At 41.9% G+C, this 26,335-nt stretch overlaps 1 protein-coding gene across 1 annotated transcript in view; it reads left to right on the top strand.

The window, feature by feature from the left end:
- The window catches only part of nr6a1b (nuclear receptor subfamily 6, group A, member 1b), a 74,725-nt gene extending 50,572 nt beyond the window's left edge, over window positions 1–24,153 (top strand). Inside the window, exons 4-11 of the mRNA XM_028974883.1 lie at window positions 14,696–14,926; window positions 18,822–18,877; window positions 20,226–20,392; window positions 21,666–21,896; window positions 22,500–22,754; window positions 23,224–23,345; window positions 23,651–23,803; window positions 23,900–24,153. Of these exons, the coding sequence (XP_028830716.1) occupies window positions 14,696–14,926; window positions 18,822–18,877; window positions 20,226–20,392; window positions 21,666–21,896; window positions 22,500–22,754; window positions 23,224–23,345; window positions 23,651–23,803; window positions 23,900–24,042 (1,358 nt within the window). The 3' untranslated portion in view covers window positions 24,043–24,153. The remainder of the gene's footprint in view (window positions 1–14,695; window positions 14,927–18,821; window positions 18,878–20,225; window positions 20,393–21,665; window positions 21,897–22,499; window positions 22,755–23,223; window positions 23,346–23,650; window positions 23,804–23,899) is intronic.
- The last annotated feature ends 2,182 nt before the right edge of the window (window positions 24,154–26,335 follow it).

Here is a 26,335-nt window from a genome sequence, read left to right as displayed (position 1 = left end):
GACATTCTCTTCAGAACCGAGAGAGCGAGAGAGGCGGTGAAGGGGCGCGACAGCCTGTTCCCCTCCGTCTGCGAAACCTGTCATTATGATTTTTGGTGGCGTAGTCTTTTTTTTTTTTTTTTTAGTCTTTCTCCCTTTTTTTTTTTTCCCCAAAATAAAAAAAAAAAGCTTGGCGGAGAGTCTCACGTCTAAAAATAAAGAAGCCGTAGAAAACTGCTCTTTCACTACACACCGGCCACAAATAACAAGCAGCAAATCATCCACAGTCGCAGAGCCCCTCCCCTGGAAGGAATGTCAGAGAGCGGTGGTCTGGGCAGGAAGGCAGGCTCCCCGCATACCACTGTGGCTTTTTTACTGTGTGTGTGTGTGTGTGTGTGTGTGTGTGTGTGTGTGCGTACACGTGTGTGAAGATAAAGCTCCGTGCTTGTTGATGCACGTCTGGAGGATGAGTGCCTGCGCCTTCAACAGGGGCTTAACGTAATGACAGTGACCCGATAAATGTAACGTTTGAGTCGAAGATAACCTACAGTATGGCAGCCAATGATAAGCTGTTCATTTTTCTGCGGTAACACACATGCGGAACCCTGCCGTGTGTGGAACCATTCTCAGCAGTGTAATGAAGCATTCTGGGATGCTCATGTTCTCATAGTGAGCATTCTCACTTCACATGCACAAAAATAAAATCAATTTTGGCCATCTCCCCTCCCATTTGCACATTAACGAAGACCAAGATGGGGTGGATTATGGAGATGAGGTTCACATCAGACCCCGGAGATGCTCTTCCCTGAGGAAATTGTGTTAATTATGAAAAAATGAAAAAGGATTAAAAAAATAAATAAATCTGTGGTAACGTTCAAATGCAGTGATGTGACCTTGTTTGTTGGCATGGAAGTAATCTGCCCTATTTATTTCTCCGGTTCTTTTCATCATCGTACAATGTTTTGTTTCAGCCCACCGCTCGGGCTGCGCTCATAATGGAGCCGTTTCCTTGGAGGGGTGGGGGTTTGGGCCGATGATGTGCTTTGGAGATGCTGATGTCAGCATGATGCCCCCTTCTGGCAGGTCGTGGGAGAGGCCAATAATCCTTTGTGTGTTTGAATAATTTTTTTTTATTATTCCTCCCTCCCTCACTTATACTTGCCATGAACAGCAAAAACTCTCTCTCTGACCTTTGTGTCCATAACTAAAGTCGAATGGGTGGCTGTGCCTAATACAGCACTGCATTTTAAGTCACGGCCTGCCGCTGCCGCACAAGTTCCTTGTTCAAGGCTTCAAATGCAAAGGCCTTTAGTTCTTTACTTCACTTCTTTATTATAAGGTGCATATAAATATTTAATGTGTATGTTGCAGTAATTGTGTGTGTGCCTGTGTGTATGTGCTCGAGTCAATAATTAAAGCGAGTCTCGGTAGATCTGGGACATAGCCATTGCCGCAAGTGTAATTATGGTGAAGTATAATTAGTAACGATTGAAGAGCACATCTTTTCTCCTTGAGTGAGGGAAACCGGAGGTCATAGGGCAGAAGGAAAAGGCAGAGCGCGCTCAGCCAGTGCAGGATAAAAATAAGTTACCAGCCCTGGATCATCATGTTCTCTGTGTGGCATCACAGTGCGGGTCGAGGGCTTGACAGCTGACGCTCCACTCCAACGCTCGGTTCACCATCCTGGTACCAAAGTCATTCAAAGGAAGTAAATGCAAATAATACACCCCTCACATTTTTGTAAATATTTTATTATATCTTTCCGTTGGATGACAAAGTAGTTAGTGCACATCTTGTATAACAGTGTAAATTTGCTGTCTCCTCAAATTAACTAAACACACATTTCCTATATGGAAATGTCGAAATTGTGCCAAAGTGTCAATATTTTGTGTGGCCACCAATATTTTCCAGGTCTGCCTTAACTCTCTTGGTCATGGAATGCACTTTTCTGAGTTTCTGAGTTTGCCACTGTAGTCCTCGTCCATTATGTTGGATGGCGAATGTTTGAGACTTTGCGCTCCTCCACCTTCTGTTTGAAGATGCCCCTCAGATAAATAGGGTTTATGTCTGGAGACATGCTTGGCCTGTCCAGCGCCTTTACCCTCTGTCTCTTTAGCAAGGCAGTGGTTGTGTTGGAGGCATGATTGGGGTCATTATAATGTTGAAATACGTGGAATAGGAATAATCTACGTTTGAATACTAGTGAGTACTAGTGCAGGTTTGACTTTGTTGTAATTTGTGTAAAAGACCGCCTTCTTGTGTTGTTTCTTTAAAACGTTACTGAGGACATTCCTAAACTCTCCCACTAATGTAATTTCTCCTGATAGACACAAGCTTTGTTGATTGAAGCCGCATTGCTTGTATTGAGCCATGTGTCTGTATGGTTTTGCAGAACCTTTTGACACGTGAACTGTTGTGTTACTGTGTAATTCATTATACGTTTGTGGGAGAGTCTTGCTTTCTCCAGCTTTATTAGATAAAATGTAACAAATGTGTCATTAACATAAACTGTTATCATAAAGCCCTGTTGTTGCCTTTATAAGTGTTGAGCAGAAGTGTCCTGTGTTCTGATACCTCAGCCTAAATCCAGATGCAATAGTTTGTACATGTGAAATAGTTTCAAGTGAAGAAACAGGCCATTCAAAGCAATGTTTGTCTGGTGTGGTGTCTGGTGGTGCTGTCAGTCTGACCCTGTGGTCTAAGATGAGCCTTCACTACATGGCCATCACAATATATTTAAACCCTTTTTATTAATTAATCCTCAATTTGGTTTTATCCCTTGTCACACACAAGCATCTATTTTGCGTGTCAAAGTTGGAGTTGGAGTATCGTTGGAGTGATTTGTTTTTTGTATCGGGTCTTATCCAAGGATCAATGTGTTACCTCAGGTCACATCTATAATCCATCTGCTGCTATGCCACAGCACACGTATACAAACACATACACTTGTGCAGACCTTGGGTAACTATTTATCATAAAGGTGTTGTGGCAAAAATCTGAGTTCAGCCTCAGAAGCCAAAGACAAGCTTTTTTGTGTTCATTGTTATTAATACATTTTCATTTAGTTGCATTACGTTTGCATCAGATCGGCTTATGTTTAGTTTTATCCCAGACTCAACACCAGCACATATGCCTGATCTGATAGTATTGCTTATGAATAACTGGGGCAACACTCTTAATGGTTAGTGGATATATTTGAATATCCAAATATTCAAACTGATCTCTGTCTTCATTTTCATATCTAACGCTGCTAGTCTAAAGGCGAGGAAAAGCAGTTTTTGTTCCTGTTTGGAGAATTTGTTCCTGTTCTGTAACTGACAGTGTGGGTTAGATGTTTAGATGTCAATTACAATAATCTATCCATAAATCAGTTGCTGAATCTACTATTAGACATTTTGGTTTAGTCTTAAAAGTGCTGGGTAGAAAAGTCACTTCAGGTACAAATTACGCATTCTTTGCCTGATTTGTTACTGTCTTGGTTGACTGTGAGTGCTCTTCTTGTAATAACAACAGGAATATTGAAACATTGCACCACAAGCCATGAAGGAGGCATTTTGTTCTAAATGCAGATTAACTCAAAAATGCCACTGGAAAAGTGTAGTTCTAGTAACTTCCTGCAATAATGCACTCCAACCATGGAACCCCTGCCTCATCACAGCAGCTTAAATCTCTTTATCTTCCACAGCAGCGTAAAAACTGTTATGCTGTGAGGCCTATTTACAAGCGCTGAGCCGTGTGAGCCTTGTTGCCTTTGCTATCACTCTCAGGGTCGGATTCTTCATGACTAGAGCTGCAGGTTAATCGTCATTTGGAGGGGCAAGATGGCCATCCGTGTTAGGGGTCAAGTGTGTGCTTCAGGCATCCGCACAGGCCAGGCGAGGTCATCTGTGACTGCTCTCCATCTCTGGGTCTGAAATGATCCTCCCAATCACATGCGCTTCAGTTTCAGCACGCTGAATGCAGCTGTAAACAGAATGCTGCAGATTTTCTGAAATACACATTGAGTCATGCTGAAACCGGTTCAAGGAGACGCCCTGCGTGTTTCATAAATGGCAGAAATGTTGACTGATATCTAAATTCAGTGCTGGAATGAAACTATCAAAAATATACAGGAGTTCAGAATTTTTTTAGTTTTAATCATTTTATAGTGAGCATTGTGTAAAATCACACATTTATTATATTATTATCACGACAACTGGCACTTTATCCTGAATTATGCAGTTCTGTTAGCCTGTCTTGAAATGTATGGCTATTCCTGCATTTATAGGATTATGGCTAAATGGGTCATTTTCTATGGCCTCTGACACTAAATAAAAAGACATTTTACTATAATAAATAGTAGCATACTTAATATAGCAATCTGCCATTTTTTTCTCATTGTCTTGCTTTACCTGAAGGGTTTTGTTGAGCTGAAGGCTGCAGGTGCGTGAGTGCTGGCTTCTGTTTTGTAGTCATGTTCATACTCGCCTGGGAGGGGGACTTGTCTGTACAGTAACAGTCCGTTAACTGGTCTGATTAATTAAATCAGAATTAATTAAAGCTGGGCTGTCTCTAATGCACAGACGCCATGGAGCCTTTAATCTGATCCCCCTCCCTTCGGAAACTGGGCCGCAGGCCCCACAGTGGAGGGATCATGCCCAGCTTCAGTTTGTCACAGTATATGTTTGCATTCAAGTTCAGCACTCATCTAGTCCCAAACCACCATGTTTTGACTGTAGGTAAGACACACTAAGATGACACAATCTTGGTCTCATCAGACCATATGATCTGGTTACAGTAATCCATTTACATTTACATTTACATTTACAGTATTTATCAGACGCCCTTATCCAGAGCGACTTACAATCAGTATTTTACAGGGACAGTCTCCCTGGAGCAACTTAAGGTTAAGTGTCTTGCTCAGGGACACAATGGTAGTAAGTGGGATTTGAACCCGGGTCTTCTGGTTCACAGGCGAGTGTCTTACCCACTAGGCTACTACCACCTCAATCCATGTCTCTAGTCTGCTTGTATTCGGTTTGCTAGCTTTCTTGTGCACCATCTTTAGAAGACACTTCCTTCTGGGATGACAGCCATGCAGACCAATTTGACGCAGTGTGTGGCGTATTGTCTGATCGCTGACAGTCTGACCCCCGCCCATTCGACCTCTGCAGCAATCCTGGCAGCACTCATATGTCTATTTTCAATAGACAACCTCTGGATATGATGCTGACAACGTACTCCCAACTTCTTTGGTCGACCATGTTAAACCGTTGCTCAGTTTTAGGGTGTGTAAAGCTTCTTCAAGCCTAGGCCATATGAGAGTGGCTGTATGTACACTGTTATACAAGCTGTACACTGACTGCTTTAAATTGTATCAAAGTGTCATGTCTTCAGTGTTGTCACAAGGAAAGATATACTCACTCACTGCCATATGGTCCTGTTTGTAATTTTATTTATGTTTTTAGAAAAAAAAATTATTCTGACTAAAATAATAATGTGATTATTATTCTTTACACAACTCTAAAAGCTCGACTGCATTTTTAGTCAAGCTTATCCTGCATGTATACATTCAACTGGACTAGGTGTTCTGTGCATGCTCCCCAATTCACTCTCAAGACCCAGAAGTGACAGAGGAAGCATCTTTGGTGTCTTGCTTTTGATTACTTCATAACCACAAGGCAAAACATGAATCTGCAAAATAAGAAAAGCATACAGCATGTTCACAATGTGTGATGTAAATGAGTTGTAAACCTGTTCAATTCACTGCTGGACATTTAACCAATTTGCATTAGCTGTATTGTCTATTGTTTTGATATGTGATTCATTAGGTCAGCCAAAAAACACACAATATTATCAAGATGAAAGGGGTTATATTGGCACCTATCGTATCTGACATACGTTGGTCTATAAATTGATTCCCTGCAATGAAATGGTTTAGTCAAGTTATAACCTGTCTTGAAGAAGAAACAGGAGTGGTGCACAGGGAAGGGTCATTGTGAGTAATTCAGTGTTGTGCTGCCTGAGGTTATATGAATTTGAGAGGTCTGATTAACTTTAGTTTAGCAAGTTTTAGTTATTAAATGAACAAGCCCCTGAAATAAACAGGGCGCCTCGCTGGCTGCCGTGCACACAGGGATGCGCAGGAATCTGCATATGACGTCACTGTTTGTTGCCATTTGGGTCCAGGGATCCTTCAGCATGCATATTTCAAGGTGGATTGGGAGGTTGGTGTGGGGCTGGTGGCCGTGGATAGAGCAATGGAGGGGAGGGGTGGGGGTAATTTGGGTGGAGCACAGTTAAAGGGCCTATCAGTTCCACTCTGCTAGCTCACCTTCCCCCACCCCCACGCCTCCCACCCAATGAGCACAGGACCTCAGGCCAAGCCGTGACCCCTGCAAGAGTCCAGCGGTCACATGACCTGCCTGTAAACTGACCTAAAGGGGCAGTCCCAGTAACAAGGCCAAGGGGTGAGCGCGAGAAGGGACAGAGAGGAGCTGGTGAGAGACAGAGAGGTAGGACAACAGATAGACAGGGGGCCAAGATAGTGAATGAAAGAGAGAGCGGAAGGGAAAGGGCATTGGACCAGTGTGATACATCAACAGAGAGGTAGAAAGAGAGAAAAGGTGGTGGGAAATGACGCTTGGTCCTGCGGGCTGGATGCAGAGTCTCTAAAGGTTCCTGTATTGACTGAACCAGCGTGGATGGTTGCCAGGTGACTCTCTGGCAGGACAGGACCAGCATGAAATGGATACATGGGATGGTAAGAGGCCTGAGATGAGAGGAGTGTCTGTTTTTGAGTTGATGTTTACTTCAAGTAACTGATTAGATTTATTTGGCACGTGCTAGAAGCTGGGAGTTTCTGCTTTTTAAATGGTTTAAATGGAGAATTGGGTGCTAATCATCCAACAGAGATTCATCACCTCGAGCTGTGGTCTGATGAGATGTGTGGCTGTGAATGAGAGCTTAATCTCTCTGTGAAACAGCATGTGCCAGTCAGGATGAGAGTCAACGCTTAACTCTGGCCTCTCTAGCGTGGGATTACTCGCCTACCATACATGTGGCAGGGGAAAAAAACTCCCGGGGAGTGAGTGATGGAGTGTCAGAACTAAATGCGTGGAGGGTTTACTTTAATGAAGTGTGATGTGCCATCTGAGTTGAATTTATTCTAATAGGATGGTCTGGGTTGTGGCCCATCTGGAAAAGGTTTTTGTTTGCCGGTTGCGGTGTTTACATGGCTGCACGGCCCACTGTAAAATCCTGTGGGCCTTTTTTTTTTTTTTTTTTTTTTTTTTAGTCCAACCACCCATTAACCCCTCTCCAATCCAAATCTGGGTCATGCCAACCATCAAATTCCACCTTCACTACTGTATAACGCTGTGGCCAGACTACCTCCAGCAGATTGCTTTTTTGTTGTCGTTGCGGCTTCCCTCCTCCTTTCTTCCAGTTTTGGTGTGGGATTCTTCCAGCATAAGTCTACCAACACATCATCACTGAGTCACAGTAACCCACACAAACAAGGTCTCTGTGTCCTGTATGCCTCGGTCACCGGCCACATATTGTTTCCTGTTACGCAGAAGCAGTGAAATGTGGGTGGGTTTTAATGTAAGCGCTGTGCTGGCCAGGCGAGCAGTCCTGTCAAGTTTGTTTAATGCTCTCTTAGTTTTGTCAATGAGGAAGGCTGAGCGTGAGAGTTTCTCTTAAGGTGCTACATCATTCACTCGCTCACGGTCAATTCCAAACAGCTCGACTCCTTTCTTATGCGCATTGTAAAGGGGAATCCTGTTTGTTTTCATCTTCTCCTACACAAGTGTAAATGGCACAAATGCAGCTAACACCAGTGGGGTGTTATTCTCAGCCATTTCGGACAGCCGGATGCTGCCATTCGGTTATAAATTAGTTATAAATGCAGAACGGGAGTATTAGTCCCGCACACACGCCGCACTCGTGTACTCCCTGTCTGAAATCTGCCCCTGTGCGGGTTCTGATAACCTTTTGCAGGAGCAGCTAACGTGAGTGCCTTTGTCTGAGCTGATAAAGGGTTAATTCAATGTAAGTCTTTCTTCTTAATCTCCTGTTGTTTGCGGGGGGAGGTGTGATGCCAGAGCTCACTGTGTGTGTGTGTGTGTGTGTGTGTTTTAAGGCTGTGTGAAGATCAATAGCAGCTAAGCTTGGCTACAGTTTCTCTGTAATTTCCCTTGACTTGGTCAACCGCTTCTGTTCCGCTAATCTGCATTTTTCAGACGCTCCCTCCTTGCAGCCATACGCATCACAGATATTGCCTGACGTTTTGAATGCAGGATGTTGGTGCAGGGGTCCACGGTGGTCAGACCCCCTCCCCCGGGGCTTACCGACCCTCCCCCGTCCACAGCAACCTTCACCAGCATCTGTCATCATCACACTAAAACAAAGAGGCTGTTTTGGCCAAATGACCTTTCTGCTGGCATGGGATTAATCTGCTGTTTTCTGTGCACCGTTATACCTTTTTATTGTTCTGTTATAAACAGGGCCCTGTGCTTACCGGTCTGGTGTAAATCACATTGAAAGAGAATATCCCTGTTGGGCCAATGAAGTAATCATGTGACTGAGTAAAGGTCAGCTTTGTGGATTTTTAAGGGACACTCGCTCTGGTCTCCGTGGGAATTCCAGACTGGAATGCAAAGTGAGGAATTTTCTCCTAAAATGGAGGGATCAATACTGATTCTTGTCATGACTGGTTCATTTTTTCAGATGTCCTCTTTGCTCCGGTGTAGTCAATTTAGCATTGATCAGTAGTGATCTGTGGGTGAAAGTCCGAGGTTAAAGAAGCACATTAGCAGAGTGAGGAACACGGGTTTTTCTGTGTTGGTTTATTTTATCCGGAAACTGGGATATTTCTTAAGATTAATATTGCAGGGTGGAATTCAGCATATTCGAAGTTTTGTCTCATTTGTGTCAGCCATAAATATTTAGGTACCAGCCAAACTCGGGTCTCATTTTGGACAGACTGTCTCTTTGAGAGCACGATATAATATCAGATTTGGGGACTCAATCTACCTCTAAAACTTTTTGACCAAATTAATATTCTAGTGGGAACATGTCTTCTGTGATGCAATTTCTACTCGCTTTGTGTCCCTTCTGCTGCTCTTTGAGTTTTGCTGGTGGTGCAGGCTAAAAATATAAAGGTGTAGCTGACGTCCCATCACCTATAATGATGCAAATCAGCCTTTCCCCCCCCAAAGACACTGGAGTCGGTCTCTCTTTGGAATCAGCTAGATTGACACAGATCCTCTAATGTCTTAATAAGATATGGCTTACTTTAGCGGGCTGGTCGATGAAGCCAACCCTATAATCCAATATGGGGTGTGGTGATCGGGTGGGAGGTCTTTTGTCTGCTGTTCTGGGCGAGTCTTAGGCTAACCAGAAGGAGGATTAAGAATATAATGGCAAGTCTAACTTCTTAGGATATAGTAATCTTACGGGTGTGAGATTAAAAACAGTGGAGTGACTTTGGCATGTGGACCAGAGGGGTATAACGGCACCCTGTCACTTCAAATGCTGTAATGAAGTGTTTTTATGTGATGAATTGAAGAGGACTTAATAGATTACTTGTGGGGATTGGAAACTCAAGACACACTAATGAGTGCGACTCTTTGCTTTGCGCATTTGACCTTTTGTTTGTGGTGCTTAATTTAGTTTGTGTGAAGCTCAGGGAATATGCCTATGCCAATAAACGTTGGCAAGAACGCTCAGGGAACAGAATTAAATTTAGGGTGAAATAATGTGGTTAGTGTGCGTTATCTGCAAAATAGTTTTAGTAAAATTTCTCAGGCTTCAGATATTGAACTACTACTTAGAAATGGTATTTTCCACAGAGAGGATAAACTTTGATTTATTGATTGGTGAGCATGGCAAAATATTGGCAAATCTGCCCCTTTATCAGCCCTTCCCAGGGCATCAGGATCTCTGAAGTGAAAGAGAAACCCCTCCATTGAGTTGCATTTCCTGATTACTTTAAAGTTTGGAATGGCACCCAGGCTGACCCCACCGGAAAACAATGCGGCCCTTTAACAGGCTCAGGGGGAGGGGGCCGGGGCTGGGGCCGTAAAACGCCCCTGGAGTTCAAGATGATTTTGAGTGCTGGCCAGGGCATTGTGGATTCTCTCTGTTTCTATCACACACACACACACACACACACACACACACTGTCACACACACACACACACACACACACACACACTGTGGCCAAGTGATTTAACACAGCTGTCACAAGACCTTGCTGTGACCCCCGTCTCACTCTTTTTTTTACACCCACAGACACATGGGCACGTAACCTTACGCAATCATTCCACAACTTCTGCGGCACTGTTAATTGCTGTAGAGTCCATGCGCTGATGTCATAGTGTGCTCAGTCCGTGTGATGGCATAAAGGTGCATCACTCTGAAGTAACTAATGATTCCTTTAAGTAAAAAAATAACATTATATATAACAGTATATTAACATATAGCCTCAATTCGAATGTTCTCCAGGAATATCTCACAGTATCTCACGTTTTCTCACAGTTTATGTTAAAAATAAAAAAATATCTACTTTTAGATTTCATTAGATTTTTTTTCATTAGATTTTTTCAAACAGTTTTTATATTACAATTAATATTATTATTACAAAATGTCATTATAAAGGCTTGTTTTGGTAACACGTAGAAAATCAAAATGCTTAAGCATGTATCATCTGTAATGGTCGGCCATTAAAACCTGAAAGAATTCATGGATTTAGCAAACCGGCAGAAGAATAGAGATTTGAAGATATGGGATATGGTGATGAGCCATACTGCCCTGAGGGCTAAAAGAGCAGCAGGGTTTATTATTAACAAAGTTACTGTAGTTCAGTGGTGTCCTCAAAAGCAGAGAACACAAAATGGTGCGTATGGCTTCAAGGGTTCTCGGTAAAATTGGTGTGGAAAGTACTTGTTTCGGAAAACAATAACTTACAGTGGGTATGGGTACATTGTGATTTTCATTAGATCACAATTAGTTCTGTGCCTGCACTGTGCATGGTGGGAATTAATCTGGGGTTGTGTTCAACTAAACAATTTTTTTTATTACTAATGATGAGCATGGGCATTTTAAGACTCAATTTCCTGAGTGAGGAACGAATTACTTCTGCTACTTCATTTTTATGTTAGCTAGTCTTTTCATTTGCAGTGAATTGCTGGTTTTAAAAAACTAATATTTAAATATGTTATGTTTAGGCCATAAGAACTTCTATAGGTGCCAGTGATATTTTTTTGTTTGTTCAAATTAAAAGTAGATTCTTCAAAGTAAAATAAAAAAAGAAAGTAAAAGGAAAACCTATTGTCACAGTACAGTGTGGCCACCATCCTACCCCTGCCCCCCACACCTCATGTAGAAATAAACCCTGAGTTAGTCAATTTAAATGGTAATACCTGAAAAGCTTTAGAAATCTGCTCGGCGCTCTTTAGCATATCTTTGAGAGGCTTCCACTGGTCCCCTGCTACTAATGGCTTTTTGTACACGAACATAATATCTCAATGAGTCACTCACTCCTGCTCTCTCTTCGAGTTAATGAATTGCTCCTCTTTTTCTTGCTCTACCCCCCCTCATGGAAGGTTGCATGTTAGATTGTCCATATATGGGGGACTGTAGTGACATAGTGGCAGTACGGGCTTGCACAGCATTCGACTAACCTTGGCACAAATGACCTGCCCAGACATTTGGCATAATTATTTCTTCCCTTTCAAGTAAAGAGTTTATTTTACCTCCTTGGGCTTTTCCTGTCAAAGGTATCAAAGGTAGTTCAAGAAAGACTTTAGTCAAATCCAGTTATTTAATGAAACTGTCTGAAAACATGAAAAGCAATGTGAAGCTTAAGAAAGTTGGCCTGCAGTATGTAAACACTGGGTCTTTTAGAGCTTAAATGTTCACATGGCAAGGTTTATTCTACAGAGTAGTAATTAGTATGAATAGATGAGTGAAAAAAGAATGAAGCTGAAGAGAGAATGTTGAATAAATGCAGCTTAAGTCCATGCAAATAAAAATTAAGTTATCCATACCAGGGTAACGTTTGCTTCTCAATGCATTCACTGATGCTGTGTGATGTTCATTATAATACCTATGAATTTGAAACTGCCACATTTATCAGACAGGCTGACCTAAGATCAGTTTTGCTTTCTTGTTTCATAAAGGTAAAGGCTGGAAATGCCTGACTCTGCATCAGTTCTGTGAGCAGAATTTGCTCTGATGTCACTGGATGGCTTGTTCATGAAGGGGTCCATTGGCAGGGCTTGGTTTGCCAAGCTGGGGTTACACTGTCCCTTTTGTGAGTTATGTGGGAATGCATCTTAGGACTTCCCATGAGGCCCTTTCCCTCCATCCATAATAAACATCTGGCATTACGAGGGCACCCTGATCTATGGATAATGGGGCAAATCTGACCCATTTATCAGCTCCGTGACCTAGCCACGGCTAAAGCGCAGTGGCTGATCACCTCTGTTGCTTGCCACACTATGGAACTAAAGGCCTGCAGAGGATCTCTCTGGGGTTGTAGCAGAAATATATCAGGGGGGGTCTAAGTGGGGCTGATGATAGCGGTGGTGGGTGGGAGATTTTGTTGGGTTAATTCTCCCTGTGAACAGAGGCACCAAGCCCGGGCTTAATTCCCCTTCCCATGCCTGGAGGATTTAGCTGCTGGAGGAAGGTTGGAGGATTATGTCATTTAAGATTTCAAACCACTTCTATTTCCTCCACTTTGAGCTCCCTCATCTCCAAAGAGTTTCAGCCACTGTGTGAAGTGATTAAGAGTGTGTGTGTGTGTGTGTGTGTGTGTGTGTGTGTGTGTGTGTGTGTATACACACATGCGTCGAGTCAGCATGACCAAGAACGTAATGCACATTTTATTGTTGGCACTCACACAGTCATATTGTACTTACATAATCATGCATCATATTTCATAATTCCATTCATTATTAAATTAAGTAGAAATGTTTTGAATAAAAGTTGTGTGTTCTGAGGATTTTCTGGAGAAAGAGACCAGAGTAGAATGGCAGCATGAAACTGCTGCCATATAGTGATGGCACTATAAATTCCTATAGATAAGAGGCAAAGATATTTGGGCAGAGGTATGCTCTGAATTGGGGCAGATGTGATTGAGGTCGTGGATGGATTTACTTAACACTGGCAGAGACTTCAACTGCTCTCCACAGGTGTTGCGGTACAGTGTCCTACATCTGCAGACAGTCGGGTTCTGATGTTCTGATATGGCGGCTGTAGAGACTTATCGTTTACCATCTACCATGTTGTCCTGGTTACTGGACTCGTGTTGCTTTTGATTTGAGAGCTACACAGGCCTGCAGTGCAGAACAGCTTTTTTGGTGAGATGGTGAGAAGAAGTTTCTTCTGACCCTTATTGTTGTCAGTACTTTTGAATCTGTGAAGAAGTGGTGGGTCTCTGAATGTCTGTCTTTAAGCTCCTCAAGGTCAATTTAAAGACACCCAATTGTAGCCCTGACTGCAGAAATATACCATAAATATGCCAAAATCCGTACTTTAAATTAGACTGTGTTACCTTTACTTCACCATGTCTGCAGTGTTCTAAAAAGAGATGTAAAGAAAAAACTGCACATTATTCTCTCTTAATGTATGACTGGTCACTGCAGGGGAAATTTATCTTGAACTGAAGTCCAGTGATACACCATTTATTTTATTTTTTTAATGCCATGATTAGACATCTCAGTCTAAAGTATATACACCCTCCTTATCTCCAGAACATTCCCAAAGCATATATATATATATATATGTATAACCAGGGTTCACATAGTGTTCTCAATTACCCCTTCCAGCCCTGTGCTCTACAGGCAGTTCAATGGCTCTGTGCTTCCTGAGAACTGTACCAGGGCTGTTATTTATCTACAGTACTGATTATGTCTTTCAAAGCATGCGTTTTGTCACTTAGTGTTGACCACAGTGTGCACAAGACTAGTGTGCACACTGAGATTAGGCACTCGGAGATTATTTCATGAGATTATTCAATTTTACTGTATAACTGTAATTACTGTAGTATGCAATTGCAGGGCAGAAGAGTGACTATGCAATACAAAAATGTAAGAAGAAAGGTCATTTTTGCATCAGGACCCATTTCATTTTTTCGACAGTTATGACACATATTGAGAGAATAAAATTCTCTGGAATTACATAGTGCTGTGGTTAATTTTGGGAATGAATACATTGACATGGTGAGTTCATCGAGTCACAGCATGCACTCCCACTGCCAGCCACTGCCGCTACATCGTTCGGCCCCCTCATGCCTCATTCTCCCTGGCAACCCTGGCTGGAGGCACAGTGAGATAGCCATGCTCAGCCTGATTCTGTCTCCGTGCAGCAGACCCTGCCGCCCTCTCACCCCCAATCCAAAGTGACAGTCCCCGTCGCTGTGAGCAACCTGGCAAAAGAGGAGCACAGAGCAGCCTGCAGGAGCAGAGGAACATGATCAGAGCAGACCTCTTATTAAAGGCCTTTTCTTGACTCATATGTACGCTTTTGTTGATGCATACACACACAGTGGTTTGAGGTCACTGGAAATGTCTATAACATACACATATTAAATACACCTTATGGCTCATTTATCCCCATGTTCCTGTTTGAAATATCCTTTTAATTTCTAGCTCCTCATTCAAATTGCTTATTAAAGGAATAATTATTAAGTTTTTTAATTAATTTCCCTTCTCCCCATAATGACCAGATGACCAGGCTGACCAGCGCTCCTGCCTTATCTGTGGAGACCGTGCCACGGGCCTCCACTATGGCATCATTTCCTGCGAGGGCTGCAAGGGCTTCTTCAAGCGGAGTATATGCAACAAACGTGTGTACCGCTGCAGCCGCGACAAGAACTGCGAGATGTCGCGCAAGCAGCGCAACCGCTGCCAGTACTGCCGCCTGCTCAAGTGCCTCCAGATGGGCATGAACCGCAAGGGTAAGACAAAATACATCCAATATTAAACTTTTTTTTTTTTTTTTACTTATTCCATATGGGTGGGTGGTAGTAGCTTAGTTGGTAACACACTAGTCTATGAACCTGAAGATCCAGGTTCAAACCCGACTTACCATTGTGTCCCTGAGCAAGACACTTATCACTGAGTCACTTCAGCGTGGCTGTCCCTGTAAAAATTGATTGTAAGTCACTCTGGATATATGCGTCTGATAAATGCTGTAAATGTAAGTGTCATATACAGTTCTGGAACACGTAAGAGAGTTATTTAAAATCCTTTCTATTTCTATAACCCGGCCTTCCATGTTATTTATTTGTTCACTTCAATATGATCATCTCAACCAAATCTTAAATCTCTTATTTAATCTAATTTAGACTTCAACAGTACTATTACTGGATTGTTTTATATTGGGTACAAAATCATTTTTGGCATTATGATGTTTTTCTGTTGTTTTTTTTATGACTCAGTTTCTAAAATGTGTTGATAATTGAAAATGAAATAATGACCAGTATGTTATTTAAAAACATAGAAGAATTTATAGAAGAATTTTCTATTTAATACAGACTCAATGCAGTCAGTTAAAATATAAATGAAAAGAAAATGTTGAAAATGTATCAGCATCTTATGTATTTTGTTCACCTGTTGTGGGGAAATTAGAACAGAAAAACCACAAAAATTTGAGGCTGAAGCCATTACAGATACTGTGCTCATACTAAGTCTTTAGAACCCCAAACGTCCAACTACAGGCACCTGATGTGTGTGTGTGTGTGTGTGTGTGTGTGTGTGTGTGTGTGTGTGTGTTTGAGCATGTGAGTTTCATAAATGAGAAGGATTATGATGCAGCCTGACAGGTGTTTCTCTGAATAAATTGAATTGGCATTGCACCTGGGAGGACCTTGTTCTGTGTGGAATGAGCAGATAATCAGATGACCCCTTTAGAGAGACGAAAGAAACAAATCTTTTAAGGGAACTTCTGGAGCCGAATCACTTTCTGAAGTGATTCGTCTGTTTCTCAGTTCAGTTGAGCTGTCAGAGTGAGACTCACCAGCTGTAGCAGGCAGTAGGCAGGAGCGACGGAGGGAGATAGGGGTTCAAGATTTATTTGTCACATGCATTAATTCATAGTTTTTAACATAAATTCCTTAGAAGCATTATACTCGAACACGTTAATTGCTAAATATAAAACCAAAACACCAATTGACCAGTAACATGCTTGAATTAATTACTACAGTGATGTGATCTCAATATGAAAGTATAGTTTACTTTATCCTCATGAAAATAACTGTACTTTAAACTGTTCGAGTATTCCAAGTTCAGTGTTCTTATAAAAAGGTTGATTGCATTTCACACCAAATTTAAACAAGAGCCCCTCTGACCACTGCAATCAACATGACAAATAATGTCCAAATAAAATGAAAAAAAAAATTTGTTCAGCCTAACTTGCAAAAGCTAATCCAACCGGATCTGCTTTGGAGTTCACAACAGTTAGCACAGCCCCAAGCAGCAAAAAAAAAAACAGACATTGTCTATACTTCACATATTCACTTTACTTGACAGTACAACACGCAGTGAAATGCAAAACTGCTCTGTTTTGACTGTGCATTGTTAAAGAAATAGTTATAAAAATAAAAAAAGTAGAGTAAAGGGTAAAATAAAAGAAGAATACTTAGTAAAAAGTAGCAACGTCAGCAAGCTAGAATGCTGTGGTGTCAAAGTTGTGGCCTAATTACAGATCGTATAATGCAGTGCTTCAGTTTCCTTACCAAACGCGATCTTTGCAGTTGAATATGTGCAGGATCACTTTCCACATCGCCAGCCAGTTGGTTGTGAATCAGCTCAAAATTATTTTTTGCTTCAAAAAAAAGTCACCAAATAGTCATGCAAACATGCATTCAGTTTGTCGGCAAGGTGTGCACTGCATATGGGATTTGTAGTTTGTGTGTTATCAGTACTTCATATCACCAGACCATAATAATATGGTCTAATAATATATAAAGTGATCTCGCAGGATGTGGTCCACTGGCTGAGAGTTTGACACGGGCTAAAATGCAAGTAAATATTTATGTTCAAGGAGAACATGAGCCACAAACATGGCTATGGATTCTACTAAAGTGCATTGTGCATAGATTGTGCAATGACCAAGCTAAGACATCTTTCGATGTCTCTTATACCAACACATTACTAGCTAGCTACACTCCTAGTGAACAGATCACTCACTGATCCAAATTTGGTGAGTAGACTTATTAAATACCACACCATAGGACAGGACACTAAACATGATTTTTTTTTTTTACAAAGGTGTTTGTCAAAGGAACACAGCAACAACACTCAATTCAGGAAGTCTGAGTCGTAGGCTCCTCCTGCCAAACACTGAATGAATTGTTGATTCAATGAATGAATCTTTTGAACGAAAGTGAACTGATTCATTACATCTAAAAGAACTGCCCATTACTAACACATACTCTCTCGCACCAGTTACATGATGATGGGCTGACTGGACTATCTCCCAAGCAGACCTCTTGCATGCTTTCACAGCAGCTCTTCATGCTGTTCAAGAGACAAAAAAAAAAAAACAGATAAACCAGGGACTCCATCCTGGTTAATTCCTGTGGAGTGCCGTTGCAGGACACTTTGGTGTCTCTTCAGAGGGCATTTTCTGCCCTGTCATCACACCCTCTGCCCATGTAACTGTAGTGCCAACCTCATCAGAACATGAAGCGTGTCTTGGAGATGATTCGATGTGACATTGCTGTTCACAATTGCAATTTCACCCTCTGTTTTGCTGTGCAACATAGCAGCTCTACCCTTATCTCAGAATAAATAAATAAAAATTGTATTTATTTATTTGATCCTGCCTTTGATCCTGGTTTGCAGCCGATTAGTTGTGGGCCGGTGAGAGGAAGAAGAGATGTGTGATATGTAAAGTGATTGATAAGAATCGGCGTATGATTTGCCATGCCCGCAGTGCACAGCGGGAGGAATGCCTTGATCAGGTCGTTCATCTGTGCCTGTGGGGCTATCAGATACCTACCTAACACAACCCAGCACTGCCCAGCATCAGGTATCATCCGGCTCACCTCCCCAAGCAAGATATTAATCCTTTTAAGGCATGAATCAAAACAAAGTGACCTTAATGTACGTATGGGCTCTCTTCATCTGTCGCTTTTTTTTTTTTTTTTAAATAAACCATGTAATCCAGGGTGTGACATGCTCACGGGAAGGTTTGTTTTGCGAGAGGACTGCCTGTGGTCTCACACCACTGCTGCTGTTTTTCTCATGCAGACATCCTTGTCCAAACTGTGCACAGAGGTTCAGTAGTGCCCCCCAGTGGCTAAATAAAAATGTTATCCATTTAGTACACTGGAGGGCCCATTATAAACCTTAAAAGTCCTTTTGGAGGCTGGGATACCCCCCTGGTCAAGGTCCAAAATCCACAATCACATTTTATGGGCTGTGATTTTTTTTTAATTATTTATCCCAGAATGTAATAGCAGCACAGTCTAATGATATGTGTGTGTATGGATGTCTCTTCACACCACAATAGCTCTGTTGATATTGGTGGAATGTTCAACTGCTTAGCCTGGGAATTTGAGATGAGGAGAGGTGGGGAGAAACAAATGGAGACCAGATAGCCATAGATCAAAAGGATATTCTCTCGCTCTCCTTTTTCTCACCTTCCCTCCAGTCCTTCCTCTTCTAACCCTGAACCAGCATCAAACTCATCTCCACAAAATGCCCATCTCTCGCCACTAGAGGGAGCCCTTTATATTCTGCTGATCGCTCTGCTATAGAACCATGTTCAGATCTATTCAGGCTTTACTTGAGTGATTGATGTGTGTTTGATGTATTGATTCATGTTGTGTCTATGTCTTTTTGCAGCAATCAGGGAGGATGGGATGCCAGGCGGAAGAAATAAAAGCATTGGGCCAGTTCAGGTTGGTCTCCTGCACTTCCTTTTTTAAATATCCCCCTGTAAAGAATCTGCTTCCTTTCACTCAATGACAACAGTTCCTAAATTAACCTTTTTTTCCCCAGAAATTAATCTACCCGACTCAGTCTTGCAGAAATGGATTTGAAGTGTCTTCTTTTTGCGAGGGTTTTGTGCGAATTACTCTAACCTCTACCCCTCATCCCCCATCTCTACTTGTTCCATCTCCACGCTTCATGTGTGGAGTGTCTGCTGGAGAGCGAATGGGATGGGGGGGGAGGAAAAAAAGAGGCTCTCGTCTGTTAAGGTTGCTTCATTTGGCCTTCAGAAGCACAGTGTGAAGCTGGGCCCCTGAAGGCCGCGCCAATTGATCAGATCGATGGATGCCTTTGATGGAGCAAAACCAGGCAGTTTAGTGCATAGTTACTCAATCTCAGTCTCTTTAGTGCATCGCCACTCAATAGCCGAACGCATCATCCTGGAGAGTCTTTAAATTACATTTTTCCCCCCTACTTCTTTTTTTAAATGACTGAGCTATGTGCAATTTGAACACACAAGCATGTTTCATTTGTTCTTCAAAACTCCCCCTAACCTCCTTTCCGTCTAAGTTGATGAGTTGTGCCAGGTTTGTTTTTCTGAAACTCAATGACATCGTTTGCATCGCCTGAGATGCCTGACTGCCATTCGGCTGAAAAGTATTCGCAAAATGGCTTTTAGATAACATTCCCTGCATAGAACCTATCAAAGAGTGAAAGCATTCAGGTACGTGCGGCGCTTGCCTCAGTGTCCTTGCGTCTAAACTGAATCTGGGCCCTTGAAGACAAAGCCTGCTGCCCCACGCCTGCTTCTCATTATACCACTCAGGTTAACTCATTAGTCTTAATCTCCATTCTGCCCGCAGTGCATTGAGGGAGTAATCAGGCGCTTTTCAGACACGCAAGAATGGAGGGACCACGTGTGGCGGCGCAGGGTTCACCCGCCTCGCCGAACACCTCGCGTGGAGACGCTCGCCCAAACATGCTCTATGTGGGCGCCTCTTTTTGTTCCTGTTTCTAATGAGTCGTCTGCCAACCTCGCACACCCACGCCCTTCCCCATTCCACTTCGCAAACACCTCAAAGATACCCGTGGCCACGTTATTGATTGGTCGTTTATTGATGGGGTGTGAATGAGATGCCTTGTTGATGGATTTAAGATACAAACTCTGGTGTTCACACTCGCCACAAATTCAAATGAATTAATAAAAAAGAATAAACAGCGGAGATTTTTTTTCTGTGTCCAAAATGTTTGAAATGCAAAATCCAATGCAAATGTGCATGTAGTTGTTTAATTGCTGCCTGCTTTCTCTTGCTGAAGATTTCTCACGAGGAGATTGAGCGCATCATGACAGGTCAGGAGTTCAAGGAGGACGCCGGACTGGCTGAACACACCTGGGGCAACAATGGAGACAGTGACCACAGCTCTCCTGACAATGGCATCTCTGAAGGCAACCAGCCGTCGCCTGTGTCCACCCTGTCTTCCAGGTAAGGCGTTGTCATGCGCTGACATGCCACAAGTGGAGACATGGACGCGAGCAAGTTCTGTATTTGCTGTTTTTACTAAAGCAATGCAGATCACTGGAAGTACTTTTCACCCATGAGTAAAAAAAGCATCATATAGTTAAAAAAAAAAAATGCGTTGTATATGCCACTCATCAGAAAGGCAACATATAGTTTCTCAGCAGATTCTGCCATTTTGAAAGCGTGAAAGGAAACCTCAGCCCTCTTTTGCCAATGCACGCAGAAACATAAACAAATAGAGCACTGAGAGTCAGTCCACGTCAGAAAAGAATGCTAGAAATTCAGTTGTTCTGCACCGTCCAACTTGTTGCCTCGGAAACAGGCGGTGAGAGTTTTCGTTCTTCTATGATGAGGGCCCGTCGATGAGCACCGATAAATGGTTTCGTGTTCACCAAGTATTTTCTTGAGGTCAGGCACCTTATTAACACTACCTCAGTGGCATGCTACGGTGTGCTCCTCATTGGTGTATAGTCCCTCAGGGTTTATATTTGCTAATTGTGTTTGTCCATTAGAACCACAAAAGGAACCTGCACACATGTATGCAGTCACTAAACGAAATCACCAAAGGCCTGCAGCACAGTTCTGTTTATTAAGGCAGAAGACCATATAGTAGCCAAATCGATGCTGGGACAGGATTAAGTGCTAACGGCACTGCCTCTAAATACACATTTCATTAACTCTTCCCCGAAATCATCTTAGTTATAAAGTGCACACATTATTATTTTTTTTTTTTTAGAAACAAACATTTTATGAAGGAAAATAATAGAAATACATTAAATCACTCTAACCCATTGTTTTTTTTAATATTTTGTTGTCTGTAGTAACACTGTAGCACACTGTTGTGCAATTGATATTAACTTTATGTGGTTTAAAAGCTTCTGGGAGGGTTATTTCCAAAACTGTGAAACTGTGCAAGTATCATTTTAAAAAAGGTGGGCTCTCTTGTCTGGCCTGTAGTGCTCCTACGAATGCATGAGGCAGTTAGCTCGGGAGCGCATTTCATGTAATGGTGATATGGCAGCTGACCCAGAAAGTTCAAACCCCACATTAACAAATGCTGCTGCTACTGTCTCTGAACAGCACCCTTATTAGCTGAATAACTGAAAGGGAGACATTCTGTATAAGTGCACCATCATTGTAAATGAGTCCATGTATATTGGTGATGTATGTGTTATATTTATATTTATAGACCTGTGCTCCAGGTTTCCTTTTTCATGACCTTAAGTTTATTTCCTAGTCGCTCCCTGGAGATGAATGGCTACACTGCTACCTACAAGGATCAGTATGTCGGGACCCCTGTGCCTTCTCACTACCAGTACCTGCCACATCTTTTTGGCTATGCTGCCCAATCCGGCCTGCTTCCCACCCCAGCCCGGAGCCTCTACCCCCAGTCTCAGACACTGGTCTCTCAGCTGGTTGCGGCGGAAGATTTGTCGCCCCTCAGCACACCAATGCTTATTGAGGAAGGGTGAGATGGAGCTAGTTTTAAAGATGTGCTGCTGGCTGTGCTTTGGCCTTGAGCTACATTTAATAGTGTACTGATTGTGGAACGTATGGTTTTGTGTTGTATAACCACAGGCTATACACAATATTTTTCCATCTGTATACATATTGAGTGGATACATTGTCTTTTATGTTTGTCCTTTGTTGTATTTAGCACTGTCTTAGAGGGCCAGAGCTTTTCACAAGTAAACAACAATGCGATGAAAGGATATACTGTTCCATATTGGGACAGCTCTGGTACCCCAGTTTAACATAATTGGTCAGGGTCAGGTATGAGAAAAGTAATATTTAGTTTCTGCCTTAATAAAATAGTATGTATTGTTGCTAAGCAACACTACTCTGTCATTATTAAGAAAAACAGCCAATATTTGTTTATATGGGGTCATCCTATAGTAATCTTCAGACAATCAGCAGAACAGAGCGAGCATTTACGGCATTGGACCAGAGATAGAACTGGCCTCCAGGAATTGAGTGTGATGCTCAATGATGAAAATGTCTGCTCAATTGTGTCTACAGAAAGATTTATTTTCTTGTCTGTCACACTCCCCACTCCACTTTTAATGTCCAGGTACAGGGTGACACAGGTGGAGCTGTTTGCCCTGCTCTGCCGATTGGCCGACGAACTGCTGTTCAGGCAGATCTCGTGGATCAAGCGGCTGCCATTCTTCTGTGAGCTGTCTATCGAGGACTGCACACGGCTGCTCAGTGCTACCTGGCAGGAGCTCATCCTGCTGGCCAGCCTCACCATCTACAGTGCTCAGATTTTTGGTGACCTGGCTGATGTCACCGCCAAATATACCCCAACTGATGAAGAACTGCAAGGGTCAGTCAAAGAGCCTTTAACAGCAGGAGCACTTCATAGAGATAGATCTCAATAAATAGTCATTTGACTGTAATCTAGGGTGTATTGTATTGTATTGGCAGTGATTTAATTTCTTGTAATCCAGTTGAATTATGAGCGCCTGAATAATCTTTGTAATAATTTTGTAATAATTTCTTATATGTAAATTTTTTTGCATTTACTTTTAGTTTTTATGTGTTTTATATGTCTATATTTTTATTATATTATAAATTATTAAATTGTACATTTTATTTTATGTTTATTATAAAACCTTTTTGCCTTAATAACAGTCTAGTTATTTATGGTTCACTAAGTACTATATGATTAGTCAATTATTTACTGGTAATCTGCCATTAAAATTAAATTTGAGCATTCTGAGTTTGAAGTAGAATAATATTCCATATATTATGACTGACTGGAAGGAAATTTAAAGATTGGCTTTTTGTTTCAGATTTAGTGAAGACAGCATGGAAGTGATGGAGCGACTCATTTATCTGTACCGCAAATTTCACCAACTGAAGGTCAGCAACGAAGAGTATGCCTGCATGAAGGCAATCAACTTCCTTAACCAAGGTACCTGTCCTACTCACAGGGTGCACTGTAAACACAACTTCTAACTGTTGAACACATCTCCAGCATCCCCACTTTTATGGGAATGATTTTGCTTGCTTAGGGACAAGTAATCAGTAGTTGACAGTTGAATGTATTGTGAATGTACCATTAAAAGGCCATCCACAAGGACTTCACATAGGGGTTGATGTGACATGTGGCAGCGATGTTCCCAAACATGGTTGTTTCTGTTGTGGTGATGCCGTTCAGAACGAACAATGCTGAACTGACAAGTTTTCTGTTTCCTGTTTTGTTGCCGTCTCCTGTAGATATTCAAGGATTGACCAATGTGTCCCAACTGGAGCAGCTGAATAAGCGATACTGGTATGTGTGCCAGGACCTGACTGAGTACAAGTATCCGCACCAACCCAAGCGTTTCCCTGAGATCATGATGTGCCTGCCTGAAATCCGTTGCATCGCAGGTGAGGATTCCTTCACGATGGGCTTAAGAACGTTAATAAATAGAACTTAAATCATTGTTTGAAAAGTAATACATGTGTTTTTTTCTGGGATTGTAGGAAAAATGGTGACCATTCCTCTGGAACAGCTCCCCCTACTGTTCAAAGCGGTTCTGCACTCCTGCAAGTCCAATGCCAATGGTCTCAGGGCAGGGACCTCCCCCTGTCTAACAACAGGACACACCCATGAGCCACGTCTCTGAACCCACCGTCCCGTAGTAGCAGAGGTATTGGTGGCAGGTGTACCCTCCTCCAAAACCACCTTCATGAATGTGACAAGCAGTTTTTATTTCCTTATCTCTTTGCTTTCTTAAAAAAAAAAAAAAAAAAACAATGTTGTATTTTCCTCTATCTATTTATTACATGACAGAGATGAATGTATGATTCTCTATGCTGTGCACATGCTTCTGTTCAAGAAATGCACAAAAATGCAAGTGCAGTTTACACATAGTTTAAATCAAAAGTTGACCTGCTTTTCAAGGATTTTTGCGTGTTCATTTGAATTTGATTTGAAGATATGTTGCCAGCAGTGAACAGCGTTGAAGTCAAAAAATACTACCTCAGTTTATGGGTGCTAATTGCCCTTTTTCCTGCTTAAAATTTGTTCTTCACGTTTCAGCCTTGGTGTAGAAGAAAACTACCATTGTGTGCTTTTTAATCTCAGTGTTGACTGGATATTGTTACTAAAAATGGTTTTATTTACAGAAGCGACATAAACAATGTTTTATAAACTAAATATGCAGCATCTATATATACACGCTTAAATATTGATCTCCACTCTTGTCAGTTGATTTATAAAGATGTGGGTGTTTTCTACAATCCATAAATTTAGCAAAGATAGGGAATAACTGTGTGATGTTAATGGGCCACTGGACATTTTTCTTTTTTTGATTGTTGTTGTTTATTAATTAATTGCAGTTTGTCCAGCCAGTAATACTGAACCAGTTAGCCACCTTAATTTGCACCAGATGCCGGGGAGACTAGAAGTGCAATATGCACAAACTAACCAAAAAGGTCTTTAAGGGAATGGATGCTGCATCGTTGGAAACTGACTTTTATAGTCAGAGTCTTCAAGTGCTCCTTTCAAAGACACGTCCGAAAGCGACAGACTCGCTGTGTCTCATGGTTGCATCTTCTGTCTCAGAAGTTCTCTCTGGTCTCTTCTCTCGCGGGTCTCTGCGGGCCCGTGTTTTAAACAGGGTAAAGCCAGTGTGTTGTACTGTGCTGAAATAGGGAAAAAAAAAAAAAAAAAAAAAGAATCTCAGGAATCATTTAGAACTTAGAAATATTTTTTAGTTCTGGGGGAAACTTGCAGTGAATTTTCAGTTTGTTTGTTTTTGTCTTTTGTTATAGAAGCGGGTGTAATTTTAAAAATTAAATTTTGAATGTATGTCTTCAGCTAGAAGGCCTGCAACAGTTTGAAGGACCTGATGTTTTCAGCAATGCCACGTTATGCAGGAGTAGTGCATGTTGGGTGAGGAGACAAAGAATCACTTGAAAGCGTCAGCTGGGAGGACCGAGAGAGCTGTGTTTTCTTCCCCAGAAAGCATTCCAGTCATCACCATACAACGTATTTCTGAATGTTTACATATTTGCACCAGACAATGATTAAAGTGAAGTGCGGTGAAGTAACTGCCAGATTTAATGCATCTGCTATGCCATGCATGTAAGCCATGTGCCGGTGTCCTCTACGGCACTGGTTGGGCCTTGAAGTGCCTCCATTGTTTTAGTGTGCTAACCCTGAAGCCATGCATATTGGTAGCTTCTTGTTTTTTTATACTTTATATTTTTTGGTCATTGTGAATTTTTTGCCTTTTTAAAGAATGTTTTTGAATTGTTGATGTGTTCCTATCAAGTGAACAGTGTTATCTTTCAGTCTCTCTCTATCTCTTCTCTTTTTCTCTTGTCCAAGTGTCACAGCCATGGAGCTTGTGAGTCACTGCGGATGATGACAAATAGTGCCCCCTGCTTTAAGGGCACTGGCCTTCAGGTTGACTGTTTAAGATCAACACCGGTCTCTAGGTGGCACCGTCTGTCTGAGACATGCAAGCTCTGGGATCTGGAAGACCTGAGCAGCTTAGAAGCCAATTATCATTCACCAGATTTCTGACTCAGCACAAAGTGCCCAGTAGTCTTCTGGTGTCCACGGGGCTTCTTTTTCTCTTTCACTTCCTATATCTACCTCTTGCTCACTTTTATCCAGCCTGCCATACCAAGAACTACTGAAAACAATAAACCCGTAATTTCCACTCTTTTTCTTATGATTAATGGAATTCTGGCAGAGTAGTTAATCAAGCATCCTTTGTTCTGTAAAGCAACATTAGTTATTGTATCTAATATTTCTAGTTCTGCAGTACAGTTGACTCTGTAATGGGTTGTGATTTTCTGCAAAAGCAACAATAGCTTCCACAAAATGTTTTATTCACGTTAAAACCCTTTCTGATCCACTGCTGTAAACATGAAGGTCTGTCTGCCCGATCATCTGTTTGCACATCC

The sequence above is a fragment of the Denticeps clupeoides genome, chromosome 3 (assembly GCF_900700375.1).
Source record: "Denticeps clupeoides chromosome 3, fDenClu1.1, whole genome shotgun sequence".
In the NCBI taxonomy this organism is placed as follows: Eukaryota; Metazoa; Chordata; class Actinopteri; order Clupeiformes; family Denticipitidae; genus Denticeps; species Denticeps clupeoides.
This window is presented reverse-complemented; position numbering and strand designations above follow the sequence as displayed.